The sequence below is a fragment of the Gymnoscopelus braueri genome (assembly GCF_963280865.1).
Source record: "Gymnoscopelus braueri genome assembly, chromosome: 12".
Lineage (NCBI taxonomy): Eukaryota > Metazoa > Chordata > Actinopteri > Myctophiformes > Myctophidae > Gymnoscopelus > Gymnoscopelus braueri.
The window spans coordinates 19,448,385-19,461,524 of record NC_137614.1 but is presented as its reverse complement, the minus strand read 5'-3'; the positions used below and the strand labels follow the sequence as shown (position 1 = coordinate 19,461,524).

The window sequence follows — 13,140 nt, the reverse complement described above, 5'->3', positions numbered from 1 at the left end:
ACATATTACACTTCCTGATTAACATGCCTTACACTGACGGTCAATATCTGATTCCTGAAATGGCATGCAGACCCTGGATAATTTTATGCAGATCTCCCCGTTAACATTGCAGTAAAGCACTCACATTTATACTGGAGAATCATAATGTTGTCCTTGTATTGTACCACATTTTTCATGTATCTTGTATATTTTTTAAACGTAAAATTTAAATTAAAATTGCCTTGCATGAGGACCAAAAGTTCTATAATTTGCTTTCTATTCTATTCAGTGTGGTCCTGTGTGCTAATACAATTGTCCAATTTGTTCTAGTTGTGCTACTGTAGAGTGTTTGAAAACAGACCTGGATGTGGGCACTTCTCTTCAATAAGCAGGTCTTAGTTGGGGCTTCTGGGCTGCACTGCAGTGACTGTCTGAATAGTTGTTGTGAATGTGATTATTTTGTTTTGGTTGGCAGAGCATGCTGGATCATGCTCCACATTGGCATAGGGTTAATTATGGTCGTGTGTATGTGTGTGTGTGTGTGTGTGTGTGTGTGTGTGTGTGTGTGTGTGTGTGCGTGTGCGTGTGCGTGTGCGTGCGTGCGTGCGTGTGTGTGTGCGTGCGTGTCTGTGAACAGCATGCTTTTGTTAGTAAAATCTAGAGAGGGGTGAGAGAGTAAGGGGCAGAGAGAGAGAGTGTGCATGATGTATGTCTATATTCTTGCATGTCGGGTGTGAGAGAAACAAGAAAGTTAAGATGGAATTTCCTCTTGGCTGCAAGGCGTTGTGACTCTGTCCCTTTCATCCTTCTTCTGCCTCTTCTCCTCTATCTCTCCCTTCCTTTCTCTCTCTCTTCTGTCTCTATCTTCCTGCACTGTCCCTCTCCCTCTGTCTTCTCTCATTTTCATCCCCTCCCTCGCTCTCTCACCTCCCCTCATGTTGGGTCATACTGTCCCCCTCAGACAAACATAGCGGCAGGCACTCGACGTGCTGCGAGAGAGTGAGAGCAGACCAGAGAGACAGACAGACAGGAGAGAGGTGAAAGAAACACAGAGAGAGAGAGAGAGAGAGAGAGAGAGAGAGAGAGAGAGAGAGAGAGAGAGAGAGTGACAGAAACGGAGACTACAGTTACAGAAAAGTGGGGAACAAGAAAGAGATTTGAAGAACGTAGAGTGTGAGACAGTGAGAGAGAGCAGAGCAGAGACCTCTCTTATGAACAGTCACCCAGCAAGCTCAGGGTTTTCCTCACTCACTCAGCCATGAAATACTTTAAGGACAGAAGGCATGTCACTGAGGACCACCAGCCTCTTTGTATCAGCGGCCAATCTGTAGATTATTAATCTTGGATTATTTCACAAATCACCACTGTTGCAATGAATGGGGACTGCAACACACAGAAAGGAAGATGGTAATATGCTTTGTTTTAATCTATTCACTTTTCAATGTACTAAAATATCTTTCATAATATAACATTTCTGAAATACTTTTTTGACAAGATTTGGATATTTTCAGCAGTAGTTATCTCTGTATAATATTTGAACCATGATGCTGTCCTATTTGAGACTGTATGTTGAAGGACTGAATACATGATGGTTTAATAAATAAATACCAACTCCATAACCTCTGCTCTACTATGATACATTTAGTAAAATGAGCTAACTGATTACTAACCCGTGTTACAGCAGGTTTAACTCTCAGAATTAGGTTGGGTTCATGTTTTATTTTACAGTATTTAAGTAATCCTTGCCTGTGGAACATGAATTAATATAAGCTAATATAATTAATATATAAGCTACTATTACACCCTAATTTTTCATCTATTGTTACATGGTTCTCTAGGTGTGTTGAGTGTCACTTAGGTTTTCATATCCGTGGCATCGAGTTCATGATATCCACCCATGTTTTAAGTGGGGTCCTTGTTTAATTCCAAATTTCTAGATCTAAAAATCTAATTCTAAAATGTAAGGCTTGAATTGACAAATGAGTTATTATTATTATTTTCATATTGTGTGACTTAAAATATGTCAGATACCTTCTAATGTTATTACAGGTGCAAATTCAAGATATGATACCATATGATATGATGCAATGTATTAGTTCACTTCATGCAAGGCCATGTTGGTGTGCTATGCCTTAGTTAAATTTACATAATAATGTACTTTCATTTTATTCCTTTTATAAAGTGTCCAAAATCATACCGTATTTTGGGATACTACAAACACAGTATAATATAACAATATAACATCCAAAGGCCATGTTATTTAATATAACAAAAAAAAATATGATGGGATGATGTGTCCCTTTTGTAGACAGTCCTATAGTGACCATCCTTGTAGAAATAGTGCTGCAGACTCCATTATTTATTTATATTTACGTTATATTTATGAAACGAGAGAGTTTCATGTTGAAACAAACATTCATTGTGATTATAGCATAGCTTCCATAGCAGACTGCACCCCACAGGACCTGTTGTGACTTAAGGTGAGGCCCAGGTTTCAAGTTATTGGGTATTCTGACCCATTTCACAGTCACTGTATGATATCTCCCTACTGTGTCCCCACACACTAACACACTACTGCTTTAGCGTTAGGATTAGGGCCAAACCATATATCAGTCAAGCCGATATATTGGCCATTATTTGACTTTGTTTTATTTGATTTTTGTATCGGCAATTATGCATTATGCCGATGTGTCCTGATTATACCGTCCCTAATTTGGGCATGTCATTATAGGAAAATATTTTGAAAAGTTTTAAAGAAAAATAGCAGATCTACAAGCTTGCATTGTTAGGGCTTAGGTGGTTTAATAAAATAAAGTTACATTTTTTTGTTCTAGTTAAACGTTCTCAAATAGAAACTTTTAATTCAATCTAAGCTTTTCAAATTGATTAGGATATGTTGCAGTTTTTGGTCAAATTATTGGTCAAAATATCTGTCATCCGTGGTCTAGGTCTCTCCGAGATGGGGATCAGCATTGTACAAAACATCTGCCACCAGTCTGGCTCTAGCCAGGACTGTATGATGTCTCCCTACTGTATCCCCACACGCTGGCATGATAATCATTTAGAGTTAGAATGCATGTTACATGGAGGAAACTATCTGAAATGTAAGTGTAATTTTCTGTGATACACCCAGTGAAGGCGAGGAATGGAATTTTGACCACATCGTCATGAAAATGCTCTCAAGTGTTGACAGTTGCATGGGATTGGAAATGGAATGTTGAGCACAACATTTTGTAACCCCTTATTCTGAGAATGTGAAGACCATTGATAAAGCCAGACTGGAATTTCTCATGAGAAAACGTCTGAATGAATCTATGTTCCCTGTGTTTTAACAGCTACTCAGTCCTAGCATGGGTGTGCCTTGTGGATAATATTGATTTTGTTGGGCTGCTGACTAAGGGGACATTATGTAAAGTTTTCAGAGAGCAACTGAATTTTAAAAAAGCCCGCCTAGCACACTTGTACATTTGATTTGGCAAGTACGGCTATATGTACTCTGCAGTGATTTTCCCGCCCGACTTCCTGCATATTTGCCATGTCGTTGAAGCCAGAATCCATTAACCTTTACACCTGGTCTATTCCTGTTTTGAGTGTGACCTCAATGTTTGGGAGTTAGCTCCTGTGTTGACTAGGTTAAACAGAGGATCTCTTCTCTTGCTGCAGAAAAGGCTGACTTGTACTCCATTGGTGATTCAATGGAAATACACAACAGTCCGCTCAACAGCTCTGTTTACTAAACTACAAATCACCACTTGGCCTTTACCTAAGGAAGGACTGTTCCTGTACATTACGTGAGCTTGGATTTACCATGTTTCTTTTGCCTCCCTAAAGACAGGTTTTAAAATATTTAGTGCTGATTTTTTCTTTTACAAACTATAATTTAGTTTAAAGCATAAATCATTAAATTAAAATATGTGATTATTTAGGCTTACTAAATAAGCTCCATCATGCTCAACCATATGCAACAACCTGTTTGCAGATAGTACTACTAGATTTTCAGGCCACTAAGCGGCCTGTAAATCTAAATCCCCATATATGGGCAGGAGATATAGTGGAAATACTAATGTGTTTACCAGTGTATCTCACAGGCTTGAGCTATAATAGTTGTAGTATATTTATTGTAATTTCTGAAATTTGACTTCATATATGACTTCAAGTGGTGTAACCTATGACATCAACTTGAATCAGTGGGCGACAGCATAGCTCAGTCTAGATGTCTGGAAGCTTAAAGTGTTTTCACCTGTTATTACTGTAGCTAAGTGATAATTTCTGGTTGTTTGTTATGAAATCTCCTGGTGTGAGTTACATTAAGCACAGCTGTGGGCTAATTACAGATGGGATGAGTAAGCTAGTGAAAGCTAATCCACACTTTGATATAATAACACTCCTCACCCAGTTGGTGCACACACACACGCACATTCATACATGCACAAATAAATCAACACATTCACACGTGCGCACACACACACGTCTGATTTATGCTCCGTCAATGCTCGTGCCAAAACATTGCGGCTATTTTCAGTGCACAACACTGTGGTACGACGACGTATAAACCAGGCTTTAACTTTCTCCCATAGCGTGGTCATACACATGTTTAAACGCAGGGCTCCCTACGCAACTCCCCTGACGTGTTTTTAATGACATAAACACAGGCCCAGTGACTGCCTGATGACTACTTGGAAGCCACCTTCAAAACCTTCTGCTGATCAAGGCTATCATGATTAGAGTTTGCTTGCCACAAGGGCTGTTTCTCTGATCCCCGTGAAGCTACTAAATATACCGTTTGGCTGCCTCAGTGCCTGAGTGGTCATGTACAGTAGGCCTACTGAGCCTTGTGTTTATATCCGGCCCCAAGTGCAATTTGGCACAGGTCCATACCCGGGCGTCAACACGTGTGCACTGTGGTAGAGAAACGATTACCCTCAGTTAAACTAAGTGTTGTGTTTGTCACGTTGTGACTTTTGTCTATTGAACACTTTGATACTAGTTTAAAAGGAAGCAAACATGTGAAATGTGAATGTTCAATCTTAGAGCTGCTGTATTATGGTCTGAAACCTACAGGTTTCAAAGCAACCAATGCATTTTGGCTCAGGGGAATTGTGTTTCCCACTGAGCTGTTGTATAAGACTCTAACAATCCGTTTTATCTGTCTGGACAAAACATCCCCGGGGACTGATTCCAAAATACATTATTTCCAGTTGAATTCTTTTCCTGTTTGACTCAAAAGGAATTTTCTGGCGAATGTTTCCTGGACTAGCAGCCCTGATTTCCTTTCCATATCCCCAGTTGACACCTCCTACAGTACAATTGTGATTATCTACTGTATACCAGTCCAATTAAATCACTCTTGGTTATTCTGACCAACTGTAGACTATAGTGGTTGTATCTATTGTATAATTCACTGAACATATCATGTACCTTAAACTTGAGAATGAATATTCAACACAAGATTACTTTTTCTTACCATGAAGGAATCTCACATGTTTTATCAGCATCTGAACATTTGTCACCAGGATTCTCCCTGAATGCAACAATGCAGGGTATGTGCCATTCCAATACCTTATTGATTGTTCACTGAATGGTCACAGTGCTGTCTGTATCTATAATCTACTTACTATACAATTACATTATCCCTCAGATGACCAAATCACTGTGCTAACTTTGTCCTGCTCTCAGTATACCCTGGGTAGGCCTTGTGGTATGGGAACTACAGATTTAAATATGGGGTTGTTTTTGTGTTTTATTGAATGTATGTAGTGGTTATGACACTAACCCACACCGCATCACCCCCACTGCTGACCTACCGTATGGGAACAAATCCCTGCTGTGCTGACCTATGCGAACAAATCCTTTTCTCCTTTGTGCCATATGCTCGCTCCTTAGCTGTCCTACTTTTTGTCTGAGTAAAGAAAATACAAAAAATCCTTTTCAACACACCATTACCAGAGTGACTGATTACACTGGTCAGTTTAACAAAATATTTACATTATCCCTCAATTTAATCAAACTGCTATTTTCTGTAGACGTCAAGGCATCATATGACACAACACAATATTATATTTTCTTTACTTAGCACCTTGTAAAATGTATTTGTCTGTGATGTTCCAATATTTTATTATTTTTGTCTGCTGATGTGTCCCGCTCCTGTGATGCACCGGACCTGCCTGTTAACAGTTTGTAGCACGGTGCTACTCCCTTCCTTATCTTTTTTTTGGGAAATGTAGTTTATATTCCCGTTTGCGTTTAGAAAAGAGATACAAGCCCCCAGAAAAATGTAAATGATGTACAGATACAGTAGGATCAGAAACAAAGTAATAGTAGTCTTGTCAGTATGACAGACACTTCATTTGACCAATGACTGGTTTGGATCATGGCCACACCCACAGGATATAGCTTTTGTTTAAGAGAGGATAACAACATCACACGATGAAGCAGTAGTGCTGATCTCTTCCCGACATTTGAGGAAGAACCAAATTGAGCTGCTTTTATTCTATTGTACAAAAGTATTTTAAGTACTGCTTTATACTACTTGGAAGTCAGGGTGTATTGATTTTTCCTACAGTATGCAAGTCTATACAGTGCCTATAAAATAGTGGTTCTCTACTGGCTGGTCTGAACCCAAAAGTGGGTTGAAAGATGTTGTGGTAAGGTCTCTAACAAAGACCTCTAATCTGGAATACTGTATTATTTAACATATTGGGTTCTATCTTTATATTTGATACTTAACATAAAAAGTTTTTCAGTGCAACTTACTTAGCCTCTATCTGAACGTCACAGATGTTCTACTAACCCTGAGTGTGAGATAAGAGAAAAATGGCCACTGTGTGAATATGGCAAATTGGTCCTCTGTTTGGGAACCACAACAGTCTGTGCATCAATACTGAAGATCACCATCATCAGGCCTGGCGTTGTTATGGTGATATTATATTTTGGTTTGCGTTTCCTCAGGACTGGTGAGCGATCTGAGCGATCTTTTTCAGCATCTCCTCTGACTGGAGCTGCTCTAGAGTCAGCAGAGACAGACCCAGCTGGTCCTCCTGTTTGAAAGGCTGAGCCATCTCTCGTAGGAAGTGTTTGGAGAGCTGGACAGTCTCGTCCACAGTGAGGTTCAGACTGCCATCACTGATGTGCTCCTGGATCCACCTGGGAAGTTTTCCGCGCTTGTCAGCCCTGGCGTAGCGCTTGTCAGCAAAGATCATGAGTCCGTAATCAGTCTTTCCCCTAATAACTCGGCCCACACACTGAGCGGCGTGGCGCATGGCGTCAAAGGTCAGGAAGTCATTCTCTCTGATCTGGAACTGGTCCCTGAGGTACTCCAGACGAGCCTTGAGAATACGGCTCTGTGTGTAAACGTACGGCACTCCAAACATGATCACAGCTCGACCAAAGTGATGCACAAAGTCTATTCCTTCAGACACTTTCCCTCGGGCCACAGACAAAAGGATAGCTCCTCTACCATTCTCACATGCCTCCTGGTATAACTCCAGGGCCATGCTAGTTTCTGCAGCATCTGGAGTCTCAATGAAGATCAGCTTGTTCCTCTGGACATTCTCCAGGATACCCTGTTCATACCAGGATGCCACAATATTCTCCATGTAAACATAGCTAGTGAAAAATGCCACAATGCCATCAGGAACGACGGCCGACATCTCCAGGAGCAGGTTACCATAGTTGCGGATCACCGCAAAGTCTTCCCTGGTCTCAAACTTAGAGCTCAAGGCCACTTGGTCATTTCCCCTGCCCACAATCAGAGGACAGAGACATGTCCGTGCTAGGGTCATGGTGAAAGACGCGATGGTGACAGGTCGGAAGTCAAGTATTTTGGGATAAATGTCCAGAGGAGAGAGAGTTCCAGAAGTGATGACAACAGACTGGAATCGTTCAAAGACAGGCTTGATGGCGATGGAGGGGTCCATACAGCTGAAGTGCAGTACAGGGTTAGCAATGGTAGGAGTTCTGTCCTCAAAGGGCTCAATGATAATGGTGAAACCTTTGCTGTAGGTGCTGACCAGGGTAGCAAAGTTAGAGATGAGAGTAATAGGAGAGAAATCCGCAATATCAGCAATCTCCAGGGTCCGCAGTAAAGACCGCAACCTCTCTGCACAGAACCTGAGAGGTTTGCGGTCGATGCAGACCTTTTCAAAGATGTCTTTGAGGAACTGGGGGGTGCTCTCTTGGACCACATGGTGGACCCTCAGACGGGATTTCAGGTACTCCAGAAACCGTTTCAGGAAACCTACGAAGTGCTCCGCTGTACGGATACTGCCAGGGATCGCCTCTTGGAGGATTTCATTTGGCAGCACTGGGTTTGACATGTAGATGTCTGTTTCCCTGGCAATGTTGGCTTCCTTCAGGCCCTCCACCATCCGCCTATACTCCTCCTTCAGTTTGGCTGAATCCGTCTCTTTTATCTTGTGTATGGTATTCTGGAGTGTCTCCACATTGGTCTGACAGCGGTCCAGTGTTCGTCTTGTGATGTTCACACTCATGGAGTCAATACACACATTGTCTATGTTGTGAGCCTCATCAAACACCACTACTGATTTCTTGGCCAGCTCTTTGGACACCAGGTCTGCAATTTTGGGGTCCAGGAGGTAGTGGTAGCTGTATACTACAATGTTGGCATGCATAAGCGCATGGCGTGCCATGAAGTAAGGACACCAGCCTTTCTTCCTGCCATAGTCCTTCAGATCATCAAGGTTATAGATGCCAGCAGGGAGGGGCACCTGACGTCCGACTGCTTCAAAAGACTCATAGAACTGGCATACAGGCTTCCTGGGGTCGCTTTGGTGTTGTGCACGAATGTATGATGCTGTCAGACTGTGGCACTTCCCATCTACCTCCTTCCCATAGCGCAGAGAACACACCTCAGGGTGAATACAGAGGTTCTTCCTAGAGGAGAGAGCTAGTGCCAGAAAGTTGACCTGTCCAGCCGCTTTAGAATAATACTCCATCAGCTTCCTCAGCTCCTCCACCACTTTCTCAATCTCAGGAACTGTTCTTGAACAGTAGATGAGTTTTGTCACTTCCAGAGGATAGGCCTTCTGGTAAGCAACAATCAGAGACAACAGAGATATCGTCTTTCCTGTTCCTGAAGGCATCTCCAGAACCCCATGTCCCTTGGCATCCAGTGTCCTCTTCAGCTCCAGCATGTAGGAATACTGCTCTGGATAAATGTAGTCATATGGAAAATACACCAGGAGGCCCTCGATGTTCAGCTTCATCTTGAATTACAGCAGATTCTCTTCTTGTCCGTCAAGCTTCAATAAGTATAAATAATTTAAAAAATAACCTTTCCTACAAACCCTGCATCACTGCTGCTCGCTTGAAGATATCTGCGTCTCTACTCCCTTCCTTATCATCATACTGACGTCATAGACTGGCCCGGACTCCATATTTGGGCATGTGTCACACTGAACTCCATATATGGGCATAAATGGATACAGGCAACAGATACAGAAATCTCCAAACATGGGCATAAAAGGGACACAGACCTGTACCTTAGGGCCTAGGCTGATTCTACAATGCCTTCTAAAGCAGTAGTTCTCACACTTTCTGATGTCTCTGAGTATCGCCGATGGATCTGATCTAACCCGGAGATTCCTTTGCCTTTTATGTCGTTGGCTACGGTGCTGGTGTCATCACGGTGATGTCGCTGTGAGTCAGTCATATCTGTCGGTCATTCCCAAAGATAGGGTCTATGATGTCAGGCTTGGATGTCTGTTGGCTCCATATATGGGCCTACAGGAGAGAGTCTATGATGCCAGACTTGGGTATGTCAGTTATCTCCATATATGGGGATGTCGGGATGGAATAAGTCAGTTATCTCTATACTGTATGGGTTTCCAGGCATACTGAACATGGTCTAACTCGCAGTGGTATCCATTTATGACTAATGCTAACAAGTATGCTCTGAAACGTTCTTTACATCTGCTATTTCTGAATAGCCAACACTTTATTTTATTCTTTTATTTTATTATTGCCAAGACTAAAATCTAAAATGGATGCTGTCCCGGTTTTAATGGGTTTTTAAGGGAGGCTGGTCGGCCGGCAGGCGGACCCCTGACGTCACGCTCATGTCACCATGACTCAGCCATAACCATATAAGGAATTTTCAATGCAGCTACACATTTGGAGTGTGTTGATAAGCATTCAACTTGGAGAGTAAATGCGCAGTTTCTGTAGCTGCAGATTGTATTATATTATTTATTATTTCCAGTTATTCCCAGTGTTTGAGCCTGATTCCAGGAATGGACGACGCCTAGCCTATTTCTGTCTTCTAATGATATTAGACAGACAGAGACATTTAAACTGTCCTCGACTACCGCTGTGGGACATCCTATCTAGTAATGTGAGCATAGCCATTTATTTCAGTGGCTGAGTGAGAGAGATCCGTGTTTATATAGAGCAGTGTGAATCCACAGCAACTGGATGCCAGCCTGGTTATTCTGGGTGCTAGGGAGATCTGCTTGTACAAGATACACATGCACTGAATACTATTAGGTGCTAGGGGGTTGCACAACTTCTGGTTTTCAGCCAATAGATCATTCCAAATACTCAGTACACGATGTGTGATGTACCTGTCTGATGTACTAATTTTTAGCACAGAGATAGAAATGAATTCCCTTGCCAGAGGGTCATTAGTTGAGTGACTGAGTCTATATTAGAAATGGATCTTCTACTGTACTGTACATAGTACATACCATATCTTATGCAGCTGTTCCTAATGCAAGCTCTGCATGTTGCAGCGTGTGTGTGAGTGTTTGCATCTCATCAGATGCATGTGTGATGATTGTGCACGTTATACGTAGTTGCCTTTTGCATGTGCGAATGAGTGCTGCAGATTTTTTTATTTTTTATGATTCAATGTTTATTAATTTTTCAGTTATACACAAAAAGTAGAAGATAAACAAAAGGAAAATGTTAAACACAAGAAGCAGACATACAAATAGACAACAAATGCAACAAAAAACACAACCAATACAATACAATACAATAGTGCTGCAGATTATTGTAATTCACTCCAGGCTATGCTGTATCGAGTATTGCATTGTTTTATTTATGTGCCCTGCTGTTACTGTACTTGACCAACTCAACTTCCCTCTGGGAAAATAAAGTCATCCTTGAACTTTTGGACCACTAAGCATTTACGCCCTGCCAGTCAGCTTATTCAGTATTCAGAGCAGCCTGGGAGGTGTGCACGTGCAAGTGTGAGTGTGTGCGCACGTGCAAGTGTGAGTCTGTGGCTGTACACACACACACACACACACACACACACACACACACACGCACACACGCACACACACACACACACACACACACACACACACACACACACCATGCATTATGCTTATTAATTAATGCAAGAAGGAAACATGCTAGCCAACCAGCATATAAAGACACATGCTAATGCTAATTTGCGTATGCTCACATAAACACGGATGAGCAATTGCTCACAACCTAGTCATGCTGACTCATGCGGCTCACCATGTCAGTGCCCTTTCTGTTTCTGCTTTAAATCTCACTGTCATTATGCGAGCATTATAAGGCCTCAGCTAGCTTTGCCTTCCAGCCCTTGTGTGTTTGTTCGTTTAGAAATGTATCAGTACTGCCAGGACACCCATCTTAGGAGACTTTTCAGTGTGCGTCTTCAGGTCACAGGTCATTAAAATTCTTGGAATTTACGAGGTTCTATTGCCCCTCCAACACACACACACACACACACACACACACACACACACACACACACACACACACACACACACACACACACACACACACACACACACACACACACACACACACACACACACACACACACACACACACACACACACACACACACACACACACACACAGCCAGCCTTTTACTGACACTATTTTAGTCTTGATGTAACAAGTGTTAGGTGTTATACAGGCATCATCTTCATCCATAGTGTCCTCTGTGTCCTCCTCTCCCTACTTATCATCACATTGCAATGTTTCAGTGAGGTGTGGATTGGAAAACTGTTCGGAAAATGATGTAACTGTGTGGGATTTGACCTGACTGGAGAGTCTAATGTTTCAAGGGTTGGTCATAAGGCTGAACAATGGAACATCCCAAATGAACAGAAACACTGTTTTGTTTTGTTTTGTTTTGTTTTGTTTTGTTTTGTTTTGTTTTGTTTTGTTTTGTTTTGTTTTGTTTTGTTTTGTTTTGTTTTGTTTTGTTTTGTTTTGTTTTGTTTTGTTTTGTTTACATTCAAAATCTTACTCACTTGCTCTCTCTAACTTATTTGTTGTAGTAAAAATCATAAATGTAATAAATGTCAATATTTGTACGCATGGCATGCCTTACACACACAATTTGATTGACAGGTCACAGGTAAACTACCCGTTCCCAAATTGTCTTGTCTACTGTCATACCTGAACCTCATGCTTAATGGTAATTTAGGTGGACCCAGTTTGCTCAGTATAGTGCCACATTGACATTGGCCAAAAGATCCATTGTTCACCTTTATAGGGAGACAATTTCGATCTGAGATGTAGCTTGAGAGTAAAAGAAAGAATACAGAGGCAGACAGATGAATGTGACACAGAAAGACAGAGAAAGTATTAAGTCCACTTTTATGTAAAATAATAAAATGTACAAATCTGAAATATAGTTTGAGAGAGAGAAATGAGAATATAAAGACATATACACAGAGATACGATACAGGAACAAGAGTATGCAACGGTAAAGATAATTCAGAGCCCACTTTTTATGAAGACAGATCAGGATCTTGTGAATTAAGCAAAAATAACATTCAGTATATATTAGCTTGAGAAAAAATGAGAATTCAGTCAGACAAAGATGGACCTCCAGAGTTTGCGGAAGAATAGTACACTTTTTTTATGCAGAATAAACCTTGACATCGTTCCAAAGACTAAGAGGACTGCATTCCTCCCCCTGACAGGTGCAGGACAAACAGATGAAAAACAGACAGCAGTGTTTGAGCCAAACGTAGTCTGAAGGGACCAGATTGATCACACCCAGATACACCCTTCTTTCATTTTCTTATTCCCTTATATTCCTACACCGTTATCTAATGTACCTCCATCTGTATAGCTGTGGTCATACATTTTTGTGGGGGGAAAATCCAAGTAAACTCCATAGAGTGTCGTGCCGTAAATTGATATGCA

At 41.5% G+C, this 13,140-nt stretch overlaps 2 protein-coding genes across 3 annotated transcripts in view; one reads left to right on the top strand and one right to left on the bottom strand.

The window, feature by feature from the left end:
• Positions 1–1,035: 1,035 nt before the first annotated feature.
• Positions 1,036–13,140, top strand: part of LOC308096163 (pleckstrin homology domain-containing family G member 4B-like) — a 38,314-nt gene continuing 26,209 nt past the window's right edge. For both annotated transcript variants that reach the window (XR_013934112.1, XM_080443486.1), the window contains exon 1: positions 1,036–1,386. Coding sequence is in view for 1 of the 2 variants with exons in the window: in XM_080443486.1 (XP_080299612.1) it covers positions 1,384–1,386 (3 nt within the window). In the remaining variant the exon portion in view is untranslated. The remainder of the gene's footprint in view (positions 1,387–13,140) is intronic.
• On the bottom strand, positions 6,924–9,203 carry LOC308096170 (general transcription and DNA repair factor IIH helicase subunit XPD-like; the record flags this gene model as incomplete). Its single annotated transcript, XM_080443495.1, has 1 exon — positions 6,924–9,203. One exon carries the CDS (start codon positions 9,201–9,203, stop codon positions 6,924–6,926), a length of 2,280 nt encoding a protein of 759 aa, XP_080299621.1.